Raw genomic sequence first — 20,067 nt, forward strand, 5'->3', positions numbered from 1 at the left:
TATACTCTCTAAAGAGAGGACAGATTACAGAGAGGAAAACGAACTGTGAGAATGGCTTTTAAACTAATTCTTTAACCATGCTTTAGCCAGCCTTTTTGCTCTTACAGAGCTTGAAAAGCTATGCCCTTGAAGCTCATTATTTTCCAAGGAAAAAAATGTTGTTAAAAATATAGGGATTAGCCCTGGCTGTTTTGCGCATTGGTTAGAGCACGGCCCATGGACCAAAGAGTCTCAGGTTCAATTCCAGACAAGAGCACGTACCTAAATAGAAAAATGTCCTCGGGTGAGGATAAAATAAATAAATAAATAAATAAATAAATAAATAAATAAATAAATAAGAGCATGTACCTGAGTTGCAGTTCATTCAGGGCCCTTGTGGGGTCGTGCAGGAGGCAACCAGTCAATGTGTCCTTCTCACGTCGATGTTTCTATTTCTCTCTCTCTCTCCCTCCTTCCCATTCTATCTGAAGATAAATGAAAAAATATTTTTGGGTGAAGATTAAAAGTAAAAAAAAAATAAAAATAAAAAAGCTAAATAAGAAATGATTATCTCCTTGAGCAAATGCCTAACAGAAAATAAAAAATACTTAATTAAACTATAAAACATTTATTGGTAAAAATAATCGGTAAAGAACTATTGGTAAATTTTTTTGGGAAAATTTCATTTGAGAGATCAATTTATAAATGCTTATCATCTGAGCAGATTAAATAGCCTTGTTATGAATCCTTTCACTGGTTGTATCTTTATGAATTTAGTTAACTATGTCATCACTTCTGTGATGGTTCAAGGTTTTAAAGTATATTGAACTAAAATGGGTTCAAAGAAGTAAGTGGGGTCATGCAGATTAATTGATGTTTCTACTTCAGGTATAATCTTTTTTTAAATGTAAGAACTGTGTGGACTGAGATAAGAGAGGGAGAGGCTGGCAACATGCCCAGAGTTCCTCCAAGGTTGGAAGTCCTAACTTGCTAGACTCTGTTTATGAGGATGAAACCTTTGGCAAAAAGCAAAAAAAAAAAAAAGCAAAAAGCAAAAAAAAAAAAAAAAAATCTGGAATTTATGTGTAAGGGCAGAAAGTCATCCAAATGTAATAAACTTGAAACTATTAGTGTGTACCAAAGTACAAATGTGATAAATTTTATGAATTCATTGTTTTTCAAACAATGTGAAAAGTGGAACTACAGAAATTGACTTGAAATTTGGTTGGAAATTTGGAGGTCTCAGGTGGGTTTACCTCAAGAATTCAAGGTTGGTTTAACACTAAAAAGCCAATCAAAGTAACTTACCACATGAACAGTCTGAAATAGAAAAACTACATGATTATCTCAAAATAGATGCAGAAAAAAGATGTGACAGACTCCAACATCGTACATTCAATAAAAACTCACGTAACTAGGACTAGAAGAGAACTTCCTCAAATCCATAAAGGGCATCAATGAACAACCTACAGCTAATATCGTACTTAATGGTGAAAGACTGAATGCTGTTCTCTCTGTGTTGGATACCCATATGCAAACAAAGGAACCAACCAAAACAAACTTTAATCCATGCTTTGCACCACCATACACAAAAATTAACAAAAATTGATTATAATCTAAATGTAAAACCTAAACTAAATGTGTAAAATTAAAAAGATTGACCATACCAAGTGTTGACAAAGATTTGGTGGCAACTGGAACCCTCATATACTGATAATGAGATATATAAAATGGTATAGCCATTTTGGAAAAACAATTTGGAAACTTTTAAAAATGTTAAGCATATACCTAACATATGGTTCAACCATCTCCTCCTTGGTTTTTACCAAACAGAAATAAAGCATAAGTCCATACAAATTTGTCTGCAAATGTTTGTAGGAGCTTTATTTGTAGCCAAAAAATGGAAACAACCTAAATGTACATTAACAGGTAAATGTGCCCAACCGGTGTGTCTCAGTGGTTGAATGTGGACTCATGCACCAAGAGGTTGCCGGTACAAATCTCGGTCAGGGCACCTGGCCAGGTTGTGAGCCTATCCCCAGTGCGGGGCATGCAGGAGTTGGCCAATCGATATTCTCTCATTGATGTTTCTCTCTCTCTCTCCCTCTCCCTTCCTCTCTCTCTGGAATCAATTAAAAAAAATTTAAAAAACAAGAAAAAACACAGGCAAATGTATTACATTGTGGTTATATACAAACAATGGAGTACTACTAAGAAATAAAAAGAAACGAACTATTGATACATCTAACACAGATGATCTCAAAATAAGTATATTGAGTGAAAGAAGCAAAAAAAAAGTACTTACTATGTGATTCCATTTATATAAAATTCTAGAAAACTCAAACTAACCTAAAGTGACTGAAACAGATCAGTGATTGCCTTAGAAAGGGGGGAAAGAGAGGCAGGAGGGAGAGATTATGAAAGAGCAAGGGAAAACTCTTTGGATGTGTTTATTATCTTGATTATGGTGATAGTTTCATGAATGTACACGTCAAAACTTATCAAAACTTTTCACTTTAAATATGTCCATTATACCTCAATAAATTTGTTAATAAAATGTAAAATTTATACATGGAAAATAAATGCATGAGAATGTGCTCACCATCAGTAGTTAATAGGGATATATAATTTAAAACCCCATTGGGATCCAATGTAGTTATCGGGGAAAGGATAAAACTTGTTTAATATGCTTTTATATTAGAGCAGAAACTCCCCTGACTTACAAATTACGTGAACACATAACTTTTAATGAAGATGGTCACATTCTTTTATTACAGTGTTTACTGGAGCCCCTTCTCTCGTGCCATCTCGTGCCGCAGCTCCCCCAGTCACACGGAACAGGCGAACACCTGCTCTTAGGAACCCAGGTTTGTTCTCTCATGTTTGTCTTCATGAAAGGAAACAGGTTCCTTGGTGAGCAATGTATTCCATGTTTGAAAAAGAATAATTCAAGCTGAGTTTTGAGTTATCTTAACTATTATCACATAAAAAGAAGGTTTTCAGCAGTTCTTGATGGGAGGCAGTGTTAAAAAAGGTAAAATGGGTGACCTGAAGGGAGGGCTGCTAGGCACAAGAAGAAACGATCTAAGTATCAACTAGAAAATATTATACACCCACTATAAACAGTAAGATAAAAAAGATAAACCACCACAAATGTTGGAGAAATATGGAGCAACTGGAAGTCTCAGACATTGTTGGAGAAAAGGTCTGGCAGTTTCTTATTAAACTAAACAAACACCTATACTCTAGGACCCAACAATTTCATCCTTAGATATTTACCTAAGAGGAACAAAGACATATGTTCACACACACACAAAAAATTGTACAAGAATATTCACAGCAGCTTTATTCATAATAGTTGTTTTTTTTTTAGTTTCAGCCCAGGTGTCCATCAACAGGAAAATGGAAAAAACAAACAGTGACATATTCATATAAAAGAATACTTGGCAATAAAAAGGAATGGACCACTGATACATGCAACATGAACTAATCTCAAAAACACACTGAGTAAAAGAAGCATTATGCTTTGTATGATATCATTTATATAAAGTTTTAGAATAGGCAAATTTAATCTGTGAGGCAAAATAATCAGAACAGTAGTTACACCTGACAGGTGGAGTGGGATTAACTGGAAAGGGGCATGAGGAAACTTCCTGGGATGACTGCAGTGTTCCAAAATTTTGTAAAGGGTTTGGTTTACACAGGTGTATGCATTTGCAAAAACTCAGCAAATTTATACTTAGCACTCATGCACTTCATTGCATGTAAGTAAACATCAAAAAATTTAAAAACTAAACAACATTAAATTATATTTGATAATGTGTTATTGAAGTATTAGGGAAAAGTATACCAGTGTCTGCAATTTATTTTGAAATGAATCATAAAAGTAGCATGAATAGATAAGTAATAAAATAATGTGGAGGGAAATGTAGAATCCATGTTGGAATTTGGGTATTTACCACAAAATTCTGTCAACTTTGCTATATGTTTGAAAAATTTTCATAATAAAATGATGAGGAAAAGCCCTCAGTCTTATTTTTCTGTAATATATCCTTTGCCTGAAATAAATTATTATTATTTTTTTACAAGCTAGAGATTCTACAGCAACAGAGTGATCAAAAATTAGCCCCTAAAATTCTAAAAGATAAATGATATATATAAATATGGTAAGAAAGGTAAAAAATATATAAAAATTGTTAAAAAGGAAGCCAAGCCGTGGACGGTATTTCCAGTGGTTAGAGCACTGGCTCTCAGACCGACAGGTCGCAGGCTTGATTTCCTGGTCAAGGGCACGTACCTGGGTTGCAGGTTCCATCCCTGGCCCTGGTAGGGGCACATGTGGGAGGCAAGCAATTGATGTGTCTCTCTCACATCAAAGTTTTTCTCTTTCTCTCTCCCTACCTCCCGTCCACTCTCTCTAAAGAAAAGCAATGGAGCCCTGACCAGTTTGGCTCAGTGGTTGGAGCATTGGCCTGCGGACCAGAGAGTCCCAGGTCTGGTTCCCACTAGGGGCACATACCAAAAACAAAAACAATAACAACAAAAAAGAATTTAGCCCTGGCCAGTTTGGCTCAGCGGTTAGAGCATCGGCCTACGGTCCAGAGAGACCTGGGTTCAGTTCCCACTAAGGGCATGTACCTTGGTTGCAGTTTGTCCCCGGCCCTGGTTGGGTTGTGGGGGTGGCAGCCACTCAATGTGCCCCTTTCATGTCGATGTTTCTCTCTCTCTCTCTCTTCCTCTCTCCCCCTCCCACTCTATCTGAACAAAAAATGGAAAAATGTCCTCAGGTGAGGATTAAAAAAAAAAAAAGCAATGTAAAAAATATCCTCAGGTGAAAATTAACAATAAATAAATAAATACATACATAAATAAATACATACATAAATAAAATTAAATTCAATAAAAACGAAGCCAGGTTACATTAAGAGTAATTATTAATACTGGTGTTTATTAATATCACAAACAGGATGAGAGTACCATTCCTTGTACCTTTTTAAAAAATGACTTTTAACCACTGAATGAAGAATCATCTCCTATGTCATTATGTGTGAATAGGCCAACTGTATCTTAGCCAAACTTTGTCCAAAATTTGGATTTCCATCCAATCACCATTAAAAAAAACCCCACTTCCTAAACATTTTTTAATGTATCCAACATTGTAATTGTCAGTATGCTATGTATGGGATAAAATAGCATCCTTTGCCTTTTGAGAGTTTGGGAGAAAATTTGGCATAAGTTTCTGTCTACCAAATCTGGATATTTCCCATCTCTGCACTACTATTTGTTGTGGGACCCTGGGCAAATTAATTTCTGTAATTCTCACTTTCCTCATTTGTATAATGTAGTTCATACCGCATATAGTTTTTTTGAATGTTGAGATTCATTTTGCATGTATCGCAATGGTAAATAGAAAGCACTCAATAAATATAACTTACCATTTTTTTTAAAGTATATACAAGACACAAAACATTCAATTGGTGGAAGAATGGGGAGTGCCTTAATTTGTTTAAATAGAACAATATCATCTGCTCCCTAGGTAGTTCAAATAGTAACTATGATAAGATTTCTTTTGTTTTCTCCTAGCGTTGCGAGAAATGTTTTAGAAAGTAAAAGAACAATAATCTTGCTGCACTGATATTGTGAGAATACAGAATCTTAGATCAAGGAGTGAAATGCTGAAATGCATCTCTGGACCTGTTGAAAGAAGCTACCCTGTTTCACTCAGTCTTGCAATAAACACTCAGAAATGTTACCCCATTATGTTTTATGCCTGGTGCTAGCACACAGCAGAAGTTTCTAACACAGTCAGGAGAGAGGAGGGTTAAGATGGGGCAGGAGGCTAACCACAACTTTCCTCCACCCTAAAAAGAATGACAGTCTCATGCCTGGCTGGTGGCAGAATGAGCAGCTATATGCCACTGGGGGGAGCTGGAAAGCCCCTATTTTCTGGGAAGCATGCTATATTATCTCCTGGTATGTGTGTTATAATTAATTTCCCATATTCTGCTACCTTCTGTATCTTTTGCAGTCTTTTTATCAACCATCCTGTTAACCATCGTGCAGCCGACATTCCCACATAATGTTGCAATTGCCTAAACTAAGTAGTAGCAGCTTGTCCTTGTCCTTTTTTAAAAAAATCCTCAACCAAGGATATTTTCCATTGATTTTTAGATAGAGTGGAAGGGAGGGAGGGAGAGAGAGAGAGATAAAAACATCAGTGAGAGAGACAGAAGTTGGTTGCCTCCAGCACGATCCAGATTAGTGAAGGGGATCGACCCTGCAGCACAAGTACATGCCCTTGACATGAAATCAAACCCAAGACCCTTTGGTCCTCAGGCTGACACTCTAACCGCTGAGCCAAAAACAGGTTAGGGCCATCCTTGTCCTTCCAACTGGGGCACAGCCCTCCCATTTGTTCTAAGGCCCACAATTCCCTACTGTCTTTTACAGTAGTTACATTTCCTGCCTGGCGCACGTGGCATTTGGATCCTGATCTAGTTTGAATTGGGCAGTGGTGAGACATTAGGGGTTTCTTAGTGGTCAGTTCACACCCCACAATAAAAGCAGACCGGAATTTCGGTTCTCAGATGCCTTTATGAGTAGGTGAGTTCCTTTCCAGCATTTCATCAAAAGAAGGCAATAATTTAAAGGAGAATGAGAAACTCAATAAACCTCTTTTTGAAAAAATCTGACAGTATTCAAGTCTTAGGACAGACATCCTTTCCTGACATTCCTGGAAACGAAGAATAGGCTTTATAACTACATCTTTGACCCCACATGGCTCTGCTCTCTTTGTTTTCTCTAATATTTTTAATCTAGTCCCTCTTTTTCAAAATTTAAATTAACTGGGCTGGACTATTTACCTAGTGTCTAATTGAAATTTGGGGCTATATCTAGCATATCGCAACTATTCAATTGCTTTGTAAGTGCATCATGTCTCTAAAATGCTCTGAAAGCTTCAAAAATTAAATGAAATAGTGCTATTAAATGTACATAAGATGAAAATGAGTTTTTCAATTAGTGAATATAAAAGTATTCAAATTTAATATATGAAGATAGTTTTATCATCTTGCTCATGAGGTAATCACTTCTACTTTCCCAAATGATTATAATACATAGGATCTGATTCAGAGGGATTATATTTTTAGCCCACATAAAAATGTTTTCTCTTATTCTAAAATGTTACCAATCTTGACTTCCAGTAAAGATGGTGGCGTAGGTAAATGCGGTATTGCGTCCTCTCACAACCACATCAACGTTACAACTAAACTACAGAACGACCATCATTCAAAACCACCTGAAATCCAGCTGAGTGGAAGTCCTACAACTATGGAATTAAAGAAGAAGCCGCATGGAGACTGGTAGGAGGGGCAGAGGCGGAGGGCTGGTCCCACACCCACGTGTGGCGGATAAAAATCAGGAGGACACCTCAGCTGGGAAAGTCCTTCCTGAGGACTGAGGGGTCCCGGTCCCATACCAGGTGCCCCGCTCAGGGTTCCAGTGCCAGGAAGAGAATCCCCGTAACTTCTGGCTGAAAAAACCAGCGGGAACTGAGGCTCAGGGAGGCTGAGGCTGCTGGAGCCCCAGGCAGCTCCTCCTAAAGGGCCCATGCGTGGACTTACTCAGACAGGTACCCTACAGGCTCCAGTGTGCGGGAGGCAGCTTGAAAGGCACCAGAGACAAGTGAGGAAGAACTGAGTTGTTTAGCATCAGGGTGAGAGCTGGAGGGGTAGCTTTCTACTGGAAAGACGTGCTGGCAGAGGCCATTGTTCCTTTGGAGAGTCCTTTCCCAGGGCAGCAGACAAGCAGCCATATCTGGGACTCCAGCAACCTGGCTCATACTGGTAGTCCCACCCTGGTGACTCCCTGAGGCCCCGCCCCACCCAATTTTCAGGCCCACCCAAGCTGTTGCCAGTTGCTTCACCATAGGATTGGTCTGTCTTGGATCCTGCTTCAGGTTTTCCTAAATTTCTTTCAAACAAGCAGCATCTGGTCTCAGCTAGCCCCATACCTCTCATTAAGTAATACATAGAAACAAACACAGGGAGGCAACCAAAATGAGGAGACAAAGAAACAGGTCCCAAATGAAAGAACAGAACAAAACCCCAATAAAAGAACTAAGCAAAATGGAGATAAGCAACCTAACAGATGCTAAGTTCAAATACTGCTTATTAGGATGCTCAATGAACTTAGTGAGAACCTCAGTGAACTTAGTGAAGGTCTCAAGAGCATAAAACAGGACCAGTCAGAAGTGATGGATACACAGTCAGAAATGAAGGAGGCATTAACTGAAATAAAGAACAATTTACACAGATTCAATAGTAGAGTACGTAAATCCAAGAAGCAAACCATCGACTTGGAATATAAGGAAGCAAAAAACACCCAATCAGAACAGAAAAATGAATCCAAAAAAATGAGGATAGTGTAAGAAGCCTCTGGGATAACTTCAAGCGTGCCAACATTCGCATCTTGGGGGTGCCAGAAGGAGAAGAGAGAGAACAAGAAATTGAAAACCTGTTTGAAACAATAATGGCAGAAAACGTTCCTAACTTGGTGAAGGAAACAGACATACAAGTCCAGGAAGCACAGAGAGTCCCAAACAAGATGAACCCCAAGAGGCCCACACCAAGACACATCATCATCAAAATGCAAAAGGTTCAAGACAAAGAGAGAATCTTAAAAGCAGCAAGAGAAAGGCAGCTAGTTACCTACAAGGGAGTTCCCATAAGACTGTCAGCTGATTTCTCAAAAGAAACTTTGCAGGCCAGAAGGGAGTGGCAAGAAATTTTCAGAGTAATGAAAAGTAAGAACCTACAACCAAGATTAGTCTATCCTGCAAAGCTGTCATTTAGAATCGATGGTCAGATAAAGAGTTTTCCAGAGAAGGAAAAGCTAAAGGAATTCATCACCACCAAACTGTTATTATATGAAATGTTGAAGGGCCTTCCTTTTTTTTTTTTTTTGGTATGTGCCCCTAGTGGGAACCAACCCTGGGACTCTCTGGTCCGCAGGCCAACGCTCCAACCGCTGAACCAAACTAGCCAGGGCTGAAGGGTCTTCTTGAAGAAAAAGATAAAAATATGAAAAACAAAATGGCAATAAATACATATCAATCGACAACTGAATCTACAAACAAAATAAATAAGCAGAACAGAAACATTATCATAGCCCTGGCTGGTTTGGCTCAGCGGTTACAGTGTCGGCTTGCGGTCCAGAGACTCGGGTTCTGTTCCCGCTAAGGGCGCGTACCTCGGTTGCAGTTTGTCCCCGGCCCTGGTTGGGTCATGCAGGTGGCACTTGATGTGTCCCTTTCGCCCTGGCCGGTTTGGCTCAGCGGTTGGAGCGTCGGCCTGAGGTACAGAGATGTGTCCCTTTCATGTCGATGTTTCTGTCTTTCACTCTCCCTCCCACTCTATCTGAACAAAATATTGAAAAATGTCCTCGGGTGAGGATAAAAAAAGAAAGAAAAAAGAAACATTATCATAGATACAGAGAACATTTTGTTGGTTGCCAGATGGGAGAGGGGTTGGGGGAATGGGTGAAAAAGGTGAAGGGATTAAGCAGTACAAATTGGTTGTTATAGTGACTAACCTCAAAAGGAAGAAGGGGCCCTGGCCAGTTTGGCTCAGCGGTTAGAGCGTCCGCCTGTGGTCTGGAGAGACCCGGGTTCGGTTCCCGCTAAGGGCATGTACCTCGGTTGCAGTTTGTCCCCAGCCCTGGTTGGTCGTGCGGGTGGCAGCCACTCGATGTGTCCCTTTCACATCGATGTTTCCCTCTCTCTCTCTTTCTCTCTCTCCCTCCCACTCTGTCTGTACAAAAAATGGAAAAATGTCCTCGGATGAGGATAAAAAAAAAAAAGGAAGAAGGGGTTGGGGGATGGGAATAAATAAACCAAAGAACACATGTATATATGTATATATAACCAATGGACACAGACAACAGTGTGGGGAAAGGCAGGAGGGGGGTGAGAGTGGGGAGGAGGAGGTCAATGGAGGAAAAATAAGGAACATCTGTAATACATTCAACAATAAAGATGAGTTAAAAAAATAAAAATAAAAAAAAATAAAAAAATAAAAAATAAAATGTTACCAATCTTGTTTTCCGTTGCACAAAGAATGGTTTTACGTTTACTCCCTTTATTGCTTTTAAATTTATGGTGCTACTAATTTCTTGCCTTTTATAATAGCTGATACTCCCCAGCCCTTTTGATTATGATTAGCTTGACATTTATCTGCAAACTTCAAGGGCAGAACAGAGCAGAATTTACAACATTCTTCATATGGGATCAAGCCGAAACCAAAGGAAAAACCAAAGGGTTTTTATGTGAATCATCCAAGCTAAAATCCCTTATTTTAACCTTAGATTGGAATCAGCAATGATTTTTACTGCTGTTTTCACTAGTCATTCCTTTGAGGCTGAATCACAAGTGTGCTGAGCATGTGCACTGCTGACAACTGGATTTCTCAAACAGGAAGCACCAAGAAATATTTTCTCCTCTTACTTAGGTTGCTTTTATTTAACATTCTCAAGAATGATTACCTGAGTTCAAGGATCATATTTAGATCAATTCTTACACAGAAGAAAAAATACTCATTTCACAACTAAGATAAAGCCAAAGTTTTTTCTAGCTAAGAAGTTAGTTCCCAAGCTACTCCTAAACTACCTACTCTCCTACAGGGAGCAGAACTGGTATGGCCCAGAATACCTGTTCCTTATTGTATAGGTATGAAAATATTGCCTAAGCAAAACTGGAGGACACACCAAATAAAGTGAACAGTGAAATGACAACATTCTTAATAATTAAGCGCTAAATAGGCTACATATTAGACCAAATTTCACTTAAAGTATACTTGGAATCTTGTACATGAACCTATGATAGAAACACAATCAATGGGAACATTAAGACAAGAGAATAAAACTATAGAAGAAAAATAATTTGTACAAATACAAAACACAGATATATATATAAGATTTTTTTTAAAAACTGTGATGACACATTTTTGGTTCAAAAGTATGCTTTCACATTACAGATCTCATTTCTCATCCTTAAGCAAAGTTTGGTATAGAGGACACAGGATTTCTTTATCTTTTGTATCTTTCTTTTGCTTTTCCCTCCTAGTCTTTTTTTTTTTTTTAATCCTTACTTTTTCCATTTATCTTCAGACAGTGTGGGAAGAAGGGAGAGAGAGGGAGAAAGACGGAGAGAGAGAAACATAGACATGAGAGAGACAAATCAACTGGTTGCCTCCCACATGAGCCCGACCAGGGCCGGGAATCAAACAGCAACCAAGGTATGTGCCCTTGACTGGAATCAAACCCGAGACTCTTTGGTCTGTGGGCTGACGCTCTAACTGCTGGGCCAAATTGGCCAGGGCCCTCCTAGTCTTACAAATTCCATACTATCCTTTAGGAGGCATGTTAAACACCTCCCCCTCAATGACCTTCTCCCCAGTGATTAAATTAAGCTGCTCTCAACATTTTATATTTATACCACCACCTAGCTAAAATCTCTAAAATGCTAGACTTCTTGGGAGAGCATTCTAAAAATCCCTTACATAAAATGAAGTCTTCACCACCCTGTATGTCAAGAGTTTAAAAAAAAAATCACAGTCACCTGAAGTCAATACAAGATCTTTTCTGGAAAATACTGGAAAACTTGGTATGCAGATAATTAAAAGGACAACTGACACAGTTGCTGGAAGTGTTTGGCTAAAAGTCTCATAAGTTACATCTCAAAATTTAAAATCATCTCACTCTTTTTCTCAACTTCTGTTTGTCGTTTCTTTTTCTTCACCAGGGTCACATACCATCTGGTAAACATAGCAGCTGAAGACCCTGCTGGGTTTCTGTTCGATGTGTAGGACCAAGTCTCTGTCAAAGTAGACTTCATGGTTATATGTCTGCAATACAAACACAGTCAAATGGAATCTCCTATTGGAACCATATTCACTACTTGTCACTAAAATGTCACAGCACCTATGCTAGGGATCTTCAAATACACACTTGGAGGCAAAATAGCTGCCAGAAATGGTTTATTTTTTATTACTTGTGGATATGCAGATTACTTATGAGAAAAGCATGACACAAAATGCTGAGAAAGAAAGAAGAGTCCTGGACTTAGATTCTAAGTCCTGAACACCCAGATTCTATTTCCAACATTGCAACTATTTTACCATGTGACAGTGAGCAAGTTGCTAAACCTCTCAAGTTCTCCACTGATAAAACAAGGATTAGATATAAAGTAAAGTCTACTATTTCTTATAACTTTTATATTCTGCAATACTCAGAAGGGTAGACAAATCCTTCCAAGAGTGCAAACCCTACATGCCTAGCTATGTATGGCCTCTGTTAAATAACTTGGGAATTCAATACAGTATACTTTTATTTTTTCAAATACTACCAAACTTTTAAAATAAGAGAAAAACAAAGACTATGGTAAGGAAATAGACAGCATGTCTCAGGAAAAAACAAGAAGCTTTATCTTTAAGACCACTGGTAAGGCGACATCCTCTACTCCCCAGGGGAGGAAGTCTTCAGAAGTACTCATCTTGTCCTGCATGTAGTCCAATAATCTCTTTCATGTGGTCATTGGTCTAGGTGAACTTGGACTGACACAAACATAGTAACAACTGTTTCAATAAACATCACCTATAAAGAAAACCCTTACAACTTTGTATTCCGTGAGCTATACTCACCACATCCCATGACTCCACTAGTGGAATGCTTTTAAGTAAAGTTCCATATTCATTACAGTGGAAATCCAGGTGAGCTTTCCCTTCGGCATCTATCTGAGTAACAGCCACCACAGAAAGCAAATCCAATTCATCTTCATAGTCCACAATTTTGAAAGTCTTGGGAAACAGATGGATAAGGCAGAGGAAAGGAAGGACAAACCCAGTTATTTAGTTAGGAGTATCTCTACATTTGTGGTTCAACTATTGTATTACTTATAAAAAATGTTAGAAAACAGGATGAATGCGTGAGAACATAGGGAGAATTGTGTCTCTACTTATGTGCCTAGTAAAACACCAGTCTCAAGATTTTCAAGACTTAAGCAGTATCCTACAGAATCTGACAAACAGAACCAAATCTATATACATCTCAGCCAAATTATAACTGAAATTCTCTACTATGACAGCAAACCAAATTCAAGAGGCATTCAACGGCTGTCTCTGACATGTGTGTTCGCTGGTTCCCAGACACAGCTAAATATACAGAGCTCAGTTCTGAAACCTGAAGACTGCCCACTGTGTTGGAAGGTTGTTACAACAGAAAAAGCACGTCATTTCAGTAAGAACTTAAAGCCCATCACATACTATTTATGACTCTATTTGTCATCCTTTTTTTTTGAAAAACCCTTCTTGGTTCCCTAAAGAAAGTAAAAATCCAGCCCACACATATGTATATGTACACATATAAAATTTCCATTGAGTTACCTGACAGATTCCATTCACTGCAAATGTATGTTGAATGAGCACAATCAGCATTATAATCAAAATACAACTTTATATGTTATCCTTCACAAGGGTCACCTTTAGAAGTGTGGGAGAGTAATTTCCTGGCCCCTAAATAAAATTTCCAACAGGCCCATGTCCCTCTTAGATAATACAGTGTCCTACTATCACTTTAAGTTGCAAATCTCAGTTTGGCATTTAGAAATGTTTAAGCCGCCCTGGCCAGTTTGGCTCAGCGGTTAGAGCGTCGGCGTGCGGTCCAAAGAGACCCGGGTTTGGTTCCCGCTAAGGGCACGTACTTCGGTTGCAGTTTGTCCCCGGCCCTGGTTGGTCGTGTGGGTGGCAGCCACTCGATGTGTCCCTTCACACTAGTTTGGTTTGTTATCTCTGGCTAAATTAATACTTTTTTTTTTTTTAAGAATAGTTTGATTTTTAGAGAAAGAGGGAGAGGCAGAGATGGAAACATCTATGTGAGAGGACAACATCGACTGGCTACCTCATGTATGCCCCCTACTAGATACTGAGCCTACAACTGAGGCATGTGTCTTTGACCCAGAATTGAACCAGCAACCTCCTGGTGCACGGGACGACGCCCAACCAAGCCACACTGGCCAGGGCTAAAGTAATACCTCTTGTTCTGGGTCGTCATCCAGAAGGTTAAATTTTTTTTTTACCACACGTCCAGAAGCAGTAACAGTGGGTAAGTTTTCATTCTATTAAATGGAGAGAAATAAAAAGATATGACAAGTCCTAGTATATGTAGTTAATAACAAAATTATATTAGCAAATTTGTAAAACTAACCAACCCTTCTTCAACATCCACAATTCTTTCCTCAACTAATAAAATCTGAATCAGATTTCTGATCCTCCAATTAGTAAAAATACTTGTTATAGTAAAGTTTTTAATGGATGAAATACTAAAATAGGCAAAAATAAATACAAAGGTTACAGATTTGCTACTTCACTTGCCCTTCTGATTCTGCTTTAGGAATCATCCCTCTGCATGATTTTCTTCATATTCTTAATTAGTATGCTAAAGGAAAAGACCCCACTGGAGTTAAAGCATGGTATATAGTTTTTAAAGAGTTATATCTACTCCAACTTACTCTAAGTCTGTGCAATTAATTAAACCCAAAGGTAGATAATTCATCAATAAAAACTTAAAGAGAAACCCAGAAAGGAAATAGAAGCAAAAAATAAACTCAATATAATCAACTCTCTTCAAATTTCATATGTACGTGAGGCTAAGACCACCTAGCTATATAGACAAAATGAACAGACTTTTACAAAATTGTGCTGCTCTTTTCAGCCAAACTGAAAGGCAAACACATTTGCATGAAATGTTCTTATATAGAAAGACAGTGATATACAAAGGGTTTTAAAGTACCCCTGACTTACTTTGTTTTCCCTGTTGGCCAAAATGACAAAATCTTCAGAGATCTGATGCTGGGCACTATTATTTTCTACTTCATTTAGCTTTAAAACTCTGAAAAGAGAAAAAAGGATTCCAAGAACCTAAGACTTCAACACACCATCAAAATGCCAAAGTTGAACTACTGAAATAAAACTCAACAAATGAAAATTATAGTAACTACTCCGAGTTAGTTATCCTCTCCTTTTGATTAGTGTAATATTAGCATCCAATCACTCAGGTGTTCATAATCTCTTTCAAATTCAGGGATTTTGTTAAACAGAAAAATGTAGGAACAGTGACAAGAGGTGCTACTGAGGTGGATAACGAAGTATAGTGCTCAGGCTTAAGCCATCTTCCAAATTGGTTTAACGAAAGTTACTTTTTAAAAATCTCATCTCTGCCATCCTACAACAGGCCTTTAACATTTCAACTTTACCAATGGCATTATAGTACTATAGGCATACCTCGTTTTATTGCTCTTCGCTTTATGTGCTTCTCAGATGTTGCATTTTTTAAAACAAACTGAAGGCAAGACCTTCTACCAGCAAAATTATTATGGCTCACTTTATTGCAGTACTTGCTTTATTGCTGTGGTCTGGAACCAAACATGCAACATCTCTGAGGTATGCCTGTAGACATTTGCATTTTTATTTCTGAAGACAGAATGAGATATCAATGAAAAATCCTTGGAGTTAACTATAAGACAGACTGGATTAGCAACTAAGCCTAAACTAAGAGTTTTCATGATAGAGTAATATTTACAAACTGCAACTGATTTAATACTTTCCTTTTTTCTTAGGATTATACTTAAAGATTTGGGTTTTCTGAGAGCAAATGGTCTCCCTGGATCAAGAGAAAACAAAATAATTTGTTCACCACCCACACAAATCTGTTCACAGCACTAACAAGCTTCAAAAGCACCATGTTCTCAAAGCTTGAAGTCTCAAATGCAGGCACAGAACAACAGCAGGGAGAAGCAACTCCTGTGGCTAGGAAGAGCCAGAGGCCTTAGAGTTTGCCCAAGACAGAGATCAGAATAATTTTAAATTACTCAATTAGTTATCTTAACCAGTGTCAATATTTTATGGTGCCTATCTTTAAAAACCTGGCAAAAGGGCACATACTCTTTGTGGACTTTTTCTTAAACTCAAACTGATATTAATAGATGGGTGGCAACGAACATTAAAAGTAAGGTATGAAAGCTGAGAATAGTTTTTAAGACGTTTTGTAAAAGCTCATAATCTTATTCATTAAGTCCAGTCTTCCTCCTTATACTCAATCTGGAAGTAGACCAATTAACATGAAGCATAAGGAATAAAGAAGGCAGACACTGTCCTTCTTATTCAATGAACACTCACTGAGCACCTGGGTCTGTGCTAAGCATTGTGCCCAGTGCTGGTATTACAGGTGTCAGAAAAACAGACTCTTCCCCTGTATTTATGGAGCTTGTGGTTCCAAAGCTAGATATTTAAACAGATATTCACACAAGTAATTAATTAAAATTTCTAAAAGTGCTACAGAGGGAAATTCCATAGTGGGTGCAATGAAAACATGATGGGAGAGCTAATCTAACAAAAATATCAGGAAAAGACTCTGTGAAAAGACATTTAAGCTGGGGCATTAAATATGAATAGAAATTAGGTAGAAGAACAGCTAAAGGAAACAGACTCCAAACAGAGGAAACAGGTCCTCAGCTTTCTGAAAAGAGAGCATGACTGAAGTAAACTGAGTTGGAGGAGGGTCTTTCAGTCCATGCCAAGAAGAACAAAAAGCCATAAAAAGATTAAAGCAGAATTCACACGGTTAATTTTTTGTTTGTTAACATTTCTAAAAAATCACTCTTAGCTGCTAAGAAGAAAACAGACTTAAAGAGTGGAAAAGTGGATTTTGGAGTCCTGTAAGTATGCTATTAAATTTCTGTGGTCCAGGCAACAGTCTGGCCAAGATGGTGACAGTGGCCAAGACCAGAAAGAGGCAGATATAAGAAATATTTAGTAGTAAAATAAACTGCACTGACAGGATAGATGGTATGTGTGTGTGTGTGCACGCGCGCGTGCACGTGTGCATGAACGAGAGAATATGGTTGTGAATTTTCAAGTATATAAACACTGATGAAAGACAAAAAGGTAAGAAAGTGCTTGCTCCACCAGTGTGGCTCAGTGGTTGAGCACCAACCCATGCACCAAGAGGTCGCTGGTTAGATTTCCAGTCAGGGCACATGCCCAGTTTGTGGGCCCAATCCCCAGTGGGGGGCATGTAGGAGGCAGTCAATCGATGTTTTCTCTCATTGATGTTTCTATCTCTCTCTCCCTCTCACCTTCCATTTCCCTCTCTAAAAAAAGAAATCAATAAAGGAAAAGAAAATTAAAAAGAAACTGCCAAGAAGGAGTCCAGATTTCTAACATGACCTTAGAGAGTGGTTTGGGGTAGGATGAACATTTTGGAATTTTGTATACATAATCTTTGAAGCCAAGGTAATATAGAATCCTGGAGAAGAAGAAATGAGTAAGAACAAGAGAGGGTCCAAGCCCTGAGGACATCTGACAAAGTCTAAGTAGAAGAGCATGCAAGTGTACCAAGAAGGGCAGATTACACAGAGAGAGGAACACATTTAGAACTGTGGCGTCAAAGACGCCAAATAAAAAGTATTTCAAGGAAGGAGAGGACAAGTCCTGGAAGATGTGGGTAAACAAAGCAAGACAAAGTTTACTTCAAACGATCTGCTACTTCTCCTGTGGTAAAGGCTCTCACTTAGAACAAAGTGATCCTGGAGAACTAAGACCTGATGAGGATGAGCCAAACTGTCATCTTTCACTTTTATATGATCCATCAAACAACTTATTCAAATGTAGTCTTTACAAACAGTAACGATGAAACTGAAAGGAGTCAAGTCCGGTTTTTGAGATGTCAGTCTCTGAGAAAGCATCCCACAAGCAGCTAAGTATGTCAATCATTGCTCAATAGTTAGCTGGCAAAAAATAAAGATGCCAATAAATGCTACCAAAGGCTACTTTTAATTTAATTTATTATTATTTTTTTTAAATCATTACCTGAGGATATTTTTCCATTTATCTTCAGAAAGAGTAGGAGGGAGGGAGAGAGAGAGAAACATTAATGTGATAGAGCCACACCAACTGGTTGCCTCCCACACGACCCCAACCAGGGCCAGGGACAAACCACAACCGAGGTACATGCCCTTGACCAGAATCGCACCTGTAACTCATAGGTCCATGGACTGACACTCTAACTACTGAGCCAAATCAGCCAGGGAACTACTTTTAATTTTAAAGTAATTAATGAAAATACTCACTTGACCTGATTTGGGCCAACGTGTATTATTCTTCCAGAAGCATCAGGATGAAAATAAATCCAGTCAGATTCTAGAGAACAACACTCCATTTCTTGGATCCCATTTTTAGCCTGAAGTTGGAAAAAAATATTGAAAATAAAGATTAAAATAAAATAAAATATTTTTTCAAATCTAACAGCAGTGATGGATCAGTAAGTCAAAGGTCAAGGAAGAGAAAATATAAACCAGTTGAATTGGGCTGTGTATAAGGGCTGAATTAGGACATTTAACTTGAGAAATCCAGAATATTTAAATTCAGAAATTTTATAGATTGACCCTGTACCATACATTATACCTCACAAATAATAACTTAGTCAAACATATCCCAAGCGCACCTAATTTGTGCCAGGCACTGAGTTAGATGTTTTACAATCATTATTTCATTTGATCTTAACAACATCCAAAGCATATATTGTTATCTTCACTTTCTGGAGGAAAAAACAAAGAGTATAAATCATTTGCTCAATGCTTTGCGCCTACTAAACAGCAGATCTGACTCCAAAGTCCATGGACTTTCCATTCTATAACTCTGCCACAATTATGCTCACAAACTTCTTCCTCACGCTCCCATCCCTAACAAACCGTTGCTCAGAAGAGTGGGTAGCATGAAAATAAACATGCAACCAAATCTAAAATCTCAGACACAGGTCACATGATCTCCTTGGATAAGTCAGATATTAAAATTGAATGCTGAGGAAATGGTCTAACACTGCTTAGCCTTTAATGCAAGCAGGGACATTTATTTCACAGTAATATATTTAGACATTAAAATAAAGATAAAGACACCTTCATGATATGTGACCATATATGTACATAAATGTTTTACCTATATACAGGAGCACTTGGGAACTAATACCAGCATGAATACATTAACTTCACTAGTTTTATCCAAGTCATTTATATTCTTTAATTTCTCCAATTTAAAATGAAATGATACCATCTTTCCTATTTGATATTCATAAACGTTTTTGAAATATTAGTGTATTTATTCCATTAGCACACATTGCCAGCACACTGTTTTAGGTATCACACTAGGCGTTTGTGCCTGACATGAATTTAACATAATCCTTGCCATTAGGAAGCCTGTAATCAAGAGGGGAGGCAGAAAATAAACAAAGAATAAGGCAGTGTAGATAATAAAATAATCAAGTCGTGCGCAGGATATTATCAAGCATCCAACCTAGGTGAGCAGAATTTCAGGACCTAAAAAAAAAAAAGGTTTTTAAACTGAGCCTTAAAGGATGAGCAAAAAATGGGTAGAAAGAAGAGACAGCAAATTTAAAAACACAGAAGTGTTCATCTCTACAGAATTAAATTGAGAAGTGTAGTGTCCAGCCATGAGATGGGAAACGTAGTCTAGGGTACATCACAAGTGCTTTGTACGCCATGCTTTTTAAAAAATTTGAATTTAACACATTTTTTATGTATCAAATTAGAGAATGGCTTTTAATTTTTCAGAACTTAATAAATATCCTAATAGAAATGATGGCATTATTACATTTTACAAGAAAGCCAATGCAATGAAACATCTTGGTTGCAACACTGAAATTAATGTGTCCATGATGGCATTAGCTCTAGATGCTCCTTTAATATGAAACACATACATACTATACACATCTTTCTTTAGGAGACTATTCTCTCTCTCTCTCTTTTTTTTTTTTTATCCTCACTCGAGGTCACTTTACCATTTTTTGTTCAGGGAGAGTGGGAGGGAGAGAGAGGAAGAGAGAGAGAGAAACATCAACATGAAAGGGACAAATCGAGCGGCTGCCACCCACACAACCAACCAGGGCCGGGGACAAACCACAACTGAGGTACACGCCCTTAGCGGGAACCAAACCCGGGTCTCTCTGGACCGCAGGCCGACGCTC

The 20,067-nt window shown here is 38.2% G+C and overlaps 1 protein-coding gene across 3 annotated transcripts in view; it reads right to left on the bottom strand.

The window, feature by feature from the left end:
* Nucleotides 1-11,592: 11,592 nt before the first annotated feature.
* The window catches only part of DCAF17 (DDB1 and CUL4 associated factor 17), a 33,374-nt gene continuing 24,899 nt past the window's right edge, over nucleotides 11,593-20,067 (bottom strand). For 2 of the 3 annotated variants that reach the window (XM_036255011.1, XM_036255013.1), the window contains 5 exons: nucleotides 18,158-18,267; nucleotides 14,832-14,919; nucleotides 14,063-14,146; nucleotides 12,675-12,830; nucleotides 11,593-11,879 (listed from right to left, as the gene is read on the bottom strand). In XM_036255011.1, coding sequence (XP_036110904.1) covers nucleotides 11,742-11,879; nucleotides 12,675-12,830; nucleotides 14,063-14,146; nucleotides 14,832-14,919; nucleotides 18,158-18,267 — 576 coding nt within the window. In that variant the 3' untranslated portion in view covers nucleotides 11,593-11,741. The remainder of the gene's footprint in view (nucleotides 11,880-12,674; nucleotides 12,831-14,062; nucleotides 14,147-14,831; nucleotides 14,920-18,157; nucleotides 18,268-20,067) is intronic. The other variant, XM_036255012.1, reaches the window with a different exon arrangement.

Source organism: Molossus molossus, unplaced genomic scaffold (genome assembly GCF_014108415.1).
Source record: "Molossus molossus isolate mMolMol1 unplaced genomic scaffold, mMolMol1.p scaffold_m16_p_11, whole genome shotgun sequence".
NCBI classification, from domain to species: domain Eukaryota; kingdom Metazoa; phylum Chordata; class Mammalia; order Chiroptera; family Molossidae; genus Molossus; species Molossus molossus.